General features: G+C 41.7%; 1 protein-coding gene across 5 annotated transcripts in view; it reads right to left on the reverse strand.

Annotated features, from left to right (window-relative positions):
- The window catches only part of LRP8 (low density lipoprotein receptor-related protein 8, apolipoprotein e receptor), a 91,947-nt gene continuing 83,828 nt past the window's right edge, over nucleotides 1–8,119 (reverse strand). For 3 of the 5 annotated variants that reach the window (XM_006879699.1, XM_006879696.1, XM_006879698.1), the window contains 3 exons: nucleotides 4,889–5,061; nucleotides 3,714–3,890; nucleotides 1–643 (listed from right to left, as the gene is read on the reverse strand). In XM_006879699.1, coding sequence (XP_006879761.1) covers nucleotides 605–643; nucleotides 3,714–3,890; nucleotides 4,889–5,061 — 389 coding nt within the window. In that variant the 3' untranslated portion in view covers nucleotides 1–604. The remainder of the gene's footprint in view (nucleotides 644–3,713; nucleotides 3,891–4,888; nucleotides 5,062–8,119) is intronic. The other 2 variants (XM_006879700.1, XM_006879697.1) reach the window with 1 other exon arrangement.

The raw sequence follows: 8,119 nt of genomic DNA on the forward strand, positions 1-8,119 counted from the left end.
GTGGAGAGCCAAGCACACCAAAAATAAATACTCTCACTTCTCTAAATTGTTTATAGAACTAATCTTAATTTTTGAAATATGTTAATAAATAATCTAAATGAGGAAGGGGGTTGGAGTGTTTTCATCCTTTTTTTTTTTTACTTATGTTGATGGATAGCCACAAAGCATAATTATTTTTATTTACAAAAAAACCAAAACCCTAAAAAAAAAGAAGAAGAAAAACCCCAAGAAACAAACATCCTCTGTCAATACAGTTTTTAAATGATAAGTAAGCTACTGTCCCACCAACCTCAGCTTGGTTATGTACATCACGTTAGACACTCAACAGTAGCCTTTCCATGAGTCCCTCATGGGTAGTGCAACCAGTTAAAAAGTGTATAAAACATTATACATATAAAAACTCTCACATCCTTTGGATGTTTGCAGTTCATCATAACTTTGTGGTTACCTTTCCGCAACATAAATTAAAAAAAAATATCACATACACACACACGCACATTCACACAGACCCATGTGCAGAAACCATCCATCCATTCATACACCATCCAGAGAGTGTAGTTCATGGGACTGAGTTCCTTGAGGCACGAAGAGGGCGGACCCATCCTCAGGGCAGTCCATCATCTTCAAGGCTTAATGCCACTCGCTGGGGAAGACAGATAAAAAAAAATCATTAGACACACAGTAGCTACTATTCTTTGAATATCCACAAGGTATGAGACATTCAGTTACTTTACAGGCATTAGCTCATACAATCTTCAAACAACCTCAAGGACTTCTCACGTTTATTTTACAGATGAGAAAACTGAGACTCAGTGAGCTTAAGCAGTGTTTGCCCTGGATCACTTAACAAGTACATAAACTTGAGCTCAGGTCTGTGTAAATCCAGAACTGTTACTTTTCACATTATTTTTATCTTGCCTCTTTGTAGGTAAGAACCATAGTGCTCTAAACCTTTCTCATCTTCCCTGAGAGGGCTTTTTGGTCTCATCATCTCTAGTGGGTTAGCTTTGGAAATTGCTGGTCATTATCTCAGGCCATTAACTACTTGTATTCAGCATGTTAATCATAATTAGGAAGGTACATCAGTTGCAACTCTTCCAACTAACTCTACAGAATTGGAAGGCAATACAGGTCAATTAAATTTCATCGTGCTTTCCCTCATCCCTACCTTCTAGTCATTAGATACTAAGCTTCTCTCTGCCACAAATGACTGTGCACTAGATAAGGGGCCCAGTAAGCAGTTTATTCAACTGTAGACAGTGGCCTTAATATCTTGCCAATACGAATGTGAAATCTGTTTGCTGTTATCTTCCGATGTTCCCTGATTAAGTCTATTTCTTGGACTCAAGAGAGTTCTACACAGGACAACTCCTTTGCAAATGTGTTAGGAGTCTCTACCCTTCTTTCTGAGTTTGGGTTTGTTGTTGGTTCTTTTTCTCTCTAGCCTACATTTCTTTAACAGATTCTGTTGTCACCTGAATTCCCACGATTCCGATTCCTGGCTACTGTTTGTCTCATATGCTGTAGGCATGATATTAGGATGAGCTAGTTCCTGGAAAAGGACATCTTGCTTGGTAAAGTAGAGGGAAACGAAAGAGAGGAAGACCCTTAATGAAATGGATTGACACAGTGACAACAACAGTGGGTTTAAGGCCAGCACAGCTTAGAGAAAGGCAAAGGGCTGGGCAGGGTTTATTCTGTTGTACATGGTGCTGCTGTGAGTCAGAGCCAACCACAACATCGAAAATTCCCAACAACAAAGATTCCTTTAGAAAAATCTGTGGTTTTAAAATAGTTTTTCATTTTTAAAAAACTTTACTGAGCTATAATTCACATACCTTATAGTTTACCTATTTAATATGCATAATTCAGTGTTTTTAAAAACATGATCACTAGTCATTATCATCATGATTTCATTTTATCTAATTTTAGGACATTTTCATCTCCCCTCATAAAATTGGAACCAATTATCAATGACTTCTCATTCTCCCCCAATATCTTTATTATAACTTTGTGAATATGGGCTAACCTCTTGACCTCTCTGAGCCTTTGTTTTACCTTCTGTCAAACAGTAATAATAAAATCTATCTCATAGGGAATCAAATGAGATAATGCATATAAGTGCTTAGCATAGTACCCAATTTACATAGGTCCAGAGTGTTCTACGTTAACTCTATCAGCAAGAGATAGAACATTCTAGACAGTCCACATGAGATCAAAACTAACACCATTGCCCCGTGGTTTTGTGTCAATGTCTTGGTATTGCTCCACTAGCAAAAACATTTGAGAGTATCTCTTTCTCATTTAGCCACTCTCCCACTCTCTTCAATCAAGACAGATGATTAGGCCACAAGCAGTGAGAAAGAGACAGAAGAGAAAACCTTGGGGAGACAGGACAGAAAACGCTGGGATAGAACAGATTGTTGACAATACTAATTTTCAGACCTTTGAGGCTGTTTCCTTCACAATACAGTGGAGAGAGCACACACTTTTGTGTAAACAGGTAAATTGGAATCATTGTTCGGTCTATTCCTGACTGTGCGATCATGTTGTTGTTGGTTGTCATTAAGCTGATTCTGACTCATGCTGACTCCATGCATGCAGAGTAGAACTGCTCCTTAGATTTTCCAGGTGTGTCTTCCGGGGAGATGTGAACTGCCAACCTTTGGCTAGTGGTCAAATGTCTAACAATTTGGACTTCTAACAATTTAGAGTCCAGAGCTTAAAAACTCCTATGTAACCTCGTTGGTGTTGTTTGTCTTCAAGTCAGAACCAACTCAGAGCTGACCCTCCAGTGGGTTTTCAAAGGCAGTAAATGGCATGAGGAGACTGCCCATTTTTCTACTACGGAATATCTAGTAGATTCAAATGATGTGCCTTTGGGATTGCAGCACAAGTTCTTACCTCTAGACCACCAGAGCTCCCTATGTGAGATTACATTTCTGAGTCTCAGTTTCCTTCTCTGCAAAATGAGACTAAAATATCAACTTTATTAAGTTTGCCATGACTATGAAATGAGACCACGTATTTAAATCATTGACTACAGTGCCTGACAAATGGCAGGTGCTCACTAAGTGTTGATTTCCTCACTCTGCTGCTCTGTCCACACCTGACAAAAGTAATTAACATGGGTTTTAGAATCATCAGGAGATAATACCACTTTACACATGCAGAGCATGTTATAATTCACAAGTGCTCTCACATGTGCTATTTAGTTTGAATGATGCAAACTTAAGAGGCAGATAGAATGAGGTTTATTATTCCCATTTTACGAAGCAAATGAGCAGAGAAAAGGAAGAAGATTGCAAGGTGGTAGAATAGCAAAGCAGGAACTCATTACCTCACTCTAGGCTCAACGCTTCTTCCACTGAACTTGGTGCTCTCTCTGGATTTTAGAAATGGGTTAAGCAACAATTTGCTTGCATTGGCTGAGGTTAAGGATACTCAAGGCCATCTGCTGAATCTCTCACTTGCTCAACTTCATTTCTCTTCTCTCTCCTTCCTGAACTGTTTGCTTCAGCAGCAACACTATGTGCTCTGCCCCATACTCAACCACTTCTTCCACGAGCCATCTCCTCAGTCTGCGACTAGCCCACATTTCTTCTTTGCCCCCGACACCCAGCTTACAATCCAAGAAGCAGCAGGCCTCCCAGGACCGGCCACACCTGCCTGGATTCATGCCCTTGCTCACCAGCCCCCTCGGACTGCCCTACCTTGCACTTGACGACAGGCAGCTCGGAAAGAGGGTTCTTCGGGAGTTGGTGCAGCTGTGACCTTGGTTCCCCCGGCAAGACAAAAAGCTCCTTGAGGGCAGGGGCTGGGTCTTCCAGTTCTCTGGTCTCCCCAAGACAGGGCTCTGCCCACAGTGGGCGGTCAAAGCTGCTGATTGCCTAACAGGGGGATGGACTGGATGACCTCTGAGGTCACACTCAGCCCCCTCACTCTGCTACACAAAAATGACATCTGCACTAGCCACCTGGTGGTCCTTGCTCCCCCAACAAGTCATGCTCTTTTGTGCCTTGATGCCACTGCACAGGCTTCTATCTGGGTTGCCATTTCCCTTCCCTACCTGGAAAACTGCCATTGATGTGTCAAGGACACACTTTGCCGGCCAATACTCTGTGAGGCAGTCCCTGCTTGATTCCCTAAGCCAAATTAATAGTTAGTTGCCTTGTTGATGTTTCCTCAGCATTTAATCAATAAATATTTGGTAGGACCTAGCTAGGCATCAAGGAAAGAGATTAATCAGATAATCCTGCCCTCAAGGAGCTCATGGCTTAATGGGGAGACCAATAAGTAAAATGACAAGTAGACAAAGTGTGACAGGTGCTATGATGGAGAGAGACCCAGAGGACTGTGGGAGAACAAAGCAAGCCAGGAAAGCTTCCTAGGAGACTCCTGAGCTTCCACCATGGCACTTGGCACACAGCTGTACAATCATGTCAGCATTTCTACTCCCCCGCCAGCTCCCTGGGCGCAAGTGCCACTTTCTGTTTACTTTGGGACACTTCATACATCCATGGTGCTGGGCACATAACTGGTAGGCAGTATTTATTGAAATTCATACAAGTGAATTGAATGGCCATAGTTACAACTTCAAGGCCAATGGTTTTAAAAACTTACTCTGCAGAAATAAAGACTTTGCTTCCCGGAAGAGCCTCTAAGTACAAGGTGGCCCTGACACCCATTCCACTCCCACCACCTGCCTCAGCATTTCTGTTTCCCCTGGGCCTAGAATGGTGCCTGGCACATGGTGGGTTCTTGGGAAATGTTTGAGGAAAGAAGCGAGGAAGGAAGGACAGAAGGAAGGATAGGATAAAAAGAAGGGTGGAAGGAAGGGAAGGAAGATGAGAGGGAGGAAGGAATTCTCCCCGTCAGGAATTCTTACCGCAGGATAGACATGGCCAATCTGAGCCGTCCTCCCTATATGGAGCTCGTCTTCATCTTCTTCTTCTGTTGTTTTCCTGTACACTGGGTTGTCAAAGTTCATGCTCTTGGTGTTCTTCCGCTTCCAGTTTCTCCAGATCAGGTAGCCACTCATGCACAGCAGGGCTATTACCGCTGAAGGAAGGGACATATTATACTGGACTATCCAGCGGGCACCTGCCCATTACTCAAGACATCAGTGTGTTACTTTCCACCTCTCTCACTTCCCCCTGTCCCTCCGGCTCTGTTTCTGCAGGTTGTTTTTCCTGCTGCCTGTAACTCTTTCTCTAGCTCAGTCACTTATCTGTCAAGATTCCACTCAAACATGAAGTCTTCCCCAACTGCTCCAGGAGGAGTGAGTTACTTCTTCATGCATCATCTCAGACCACAGTTATCTTACTTGATATGTCTGTATCTCCAATCAGAGGGAGCCCTGTGAAGGCAGAGACTATATCTATTTATCTGTCTAGATGCCTAAGTGCTCAGTAACACAGGCAAATCGGTGAGTGGACGTCCTCACTGCACTTAAACCTAGTACACTCATGTTCCGGTTCTCTCTAAGAAAGCCATTCTCTTCCTTCCCAAATGGAGAGAGGGTTGTGGTGCTTATTTCCAAAGATGGGTTCTGCCAGAAGAAGGATATCCATAGAGCAAATAGGTTCTGTGTTAGAATGAACGAATATAACAACCAGTAGAAGAGGCAGTGATCTCCTATAACTGGGCAAAAGCAGGATAAAAAAAGCAGCTTCAAAAGTAGTAAGGAACACCAGGAAGTATTCAAGCAGAGGCTGAAGATTCCCTTATCTAGGATGCTATAGAAGTGGTTTCTGGACAGGACTGAGGTGTACCTGGGGACCCTCCATCTGGGGGTCCTTGCCACTGTGGCTGCAGGGTCATCCCAGGGGCCAAACAACTTTAGTATACAGAACTACAAGCAGAGGAAAGAATTTTCCTGGCTCTCTGCAATGCAGGGCTGACTAGAGAGCCTCTGCATACAAGCTACCTGAGCTGGCAGTCCTGATCTTGCACCACACCAGAGACAAAGGAAGACACTAAGCTGTAGGAGAAAAGGTGAGGGAGGCGAGGCTCTGTGCCAAGAATGAGCACTCTCCACTGCTTATGAGGAGGAGGGACTGAGGTGTCCCTGGGTTTGTAGGGCCCTGCATCTTGGGGTCTGTCTCCACAGCTATGGGGCCATCCCAGGGGCCAAACAGGACAAGAGACTTTAGTATATAAAACAGAGGAAAGAATTTTCTTAGCTCTCTGCGATAGAGAAGAGAAGGCTGACTTGAGAGCCGCTGCATGAAAGCTGCTTGAGCTGGCAGCCCTGATCTCTAATCTTGTGCCACTCGAGAGACAAAGGAAGACATTAAGCTCTAGGAGAAAAGGTGCATAAGAAATTGATTTAGTAGAGCACCTGGTCTCACACCATCAGCCACCTCATACATGAGGGAGGTCTATAGAGTTGGTGTCAGGGGACTACATCAAGGCGAGATTCCTATAGGGCTGCAGAGAAGAACAGAGAGACTTCGGGAAGTCTCTGGGAATTCCAATATACATATGTTAATCCCACATGATTAAAATGGTTTGGGTTTTTTTTTGTTTTTCATTTTCTTTATGTCTCATCTCTGATTTTTCTTCTAGTATGTTTCCATTGATGTTTTTGTCTTCCAGCTCACTGAGTCTCTGCTCGAAGGACTTAGGGAAAGGCAAATTTTCCCAGAGAGGACTTACAATAGAATGAGTAGCTCACCCCATAGACTGAATATTTTAATTTGGTAACTAATTAGTAACATTAGAAAGGCAAGAACCACCAGCAACTTTCACAGACACAATAGAAACAACCTAGTACTTATTAAGAAAAACTTCACATAATGTCAAGAAAGCAGCAGGTAGCTTCAAACATTGTGAAAAAAAAACACCAAATTAAGCCTTCTCAAAAAGAAAAAAACGTAGAGAATATTAGAGACTTCATGAATACCCTACAGTCAAGAAGACAGATGATGTATGTTGATATGAAGAAATTCAGCTCCGTATGAAAGTACTAACGATGGAAGAAACAACGGAAGCCACAAATAAAGGGAATACCCTAGAGGTAGAGAACCGGGGGAAAAGATATTGACGAAGAGTTATTTGAACAGCTATGGAAGAAGGTGCAAATGATGGAAGAAATAATAGAAACCACAAAGAGAGCAAATGCTCCAGGGACACAAAGCCAGAAGAAATATATTGGTGAGGAGGAACTTGTACAAATACAGAAGAAAATTTAAAAAATGGAAGAAAGAGTTGAAACTATGGATAAAGAAGTATAAGAACTTAAAAAAATCACAAGACAGAGAGGAAACTGTCAACACAGTACTAGAAATAACAGAAAGGTATAAAAAGGCAATTCAGAATTTTAAGACTGAAATGCTAGAAGTGTGCAACATGCTTGAAGGTCAAAAAAGTAGAACAGAAGAGATGGAGCAGAGACTCAGTGAGCTGGAAGACAAAAACATCAATGGAAACATACTAGAAGAAAAATCAAAGATGAGACATAAATAACAACAACAAACCACCCATTTTAATCATGTGGGATTAACACATGTATATTGGAATTCCAGAAAATGAGAGGGATAGGGAAATCATTGAGAAAATTGTGGGAAAGTACTAGAAGAAAACTTCACAGATATTATGAATAATAAGGAAATCTCACATTCAGTAGGATCAGTGATCACCAAATAGACTAGATCCAAAAAGGAAAACATCAAGACAGATCATAGTTAAATTCTCCAAAATAAAAGATAAGGATAGAATACTGAAAGCAGCACTAAAAAAAAAAAAGAGTCACCTACAGAGGAAAAGCAATCAGAGTCAGTCTGATTTCTCAGCAGATATCATGCAAGAAAGAAAACAATGGGATGGCATATACAGAAAATGGAAAGAAAATAATTGCCAACCAAGGATCTTGTACCCAGCAAAGCTCTCCATCAAATATGAAGGAAAAATAACATCCTTTCTACAAAAGAAAGAACGTAAGGAATTTGTGAAAACAAGACCAAATCTACAAAAACAACAATTAGATATGAAAACACATCTCAAAGTTGTGTTACTATTATATAGGAATAGAGAAATTATCAGTGGAGGGCAATAAATATTCTAGATGTATATCAAAATGTTGTTGTTGTTGTTATGTGCCGTCGAGTCGTTTGTG

Source organism: Elephantulus edwardii, unplaced genomic scaffold, assembly GCF_000299155.1.
Source record: "Elephantulus edwardii isolate Elephantulus edwardi_28Jun2011 unplaced genomic scaffold, EleEdw1.0 scaffold00005, whole genome shotgun sequence".
NCBI lineage: Eukaryota > Metazoa > Chordata > Mammalia > Macroscelidea > Macroscelididae > Elephantulus > Elephantulus edwardii.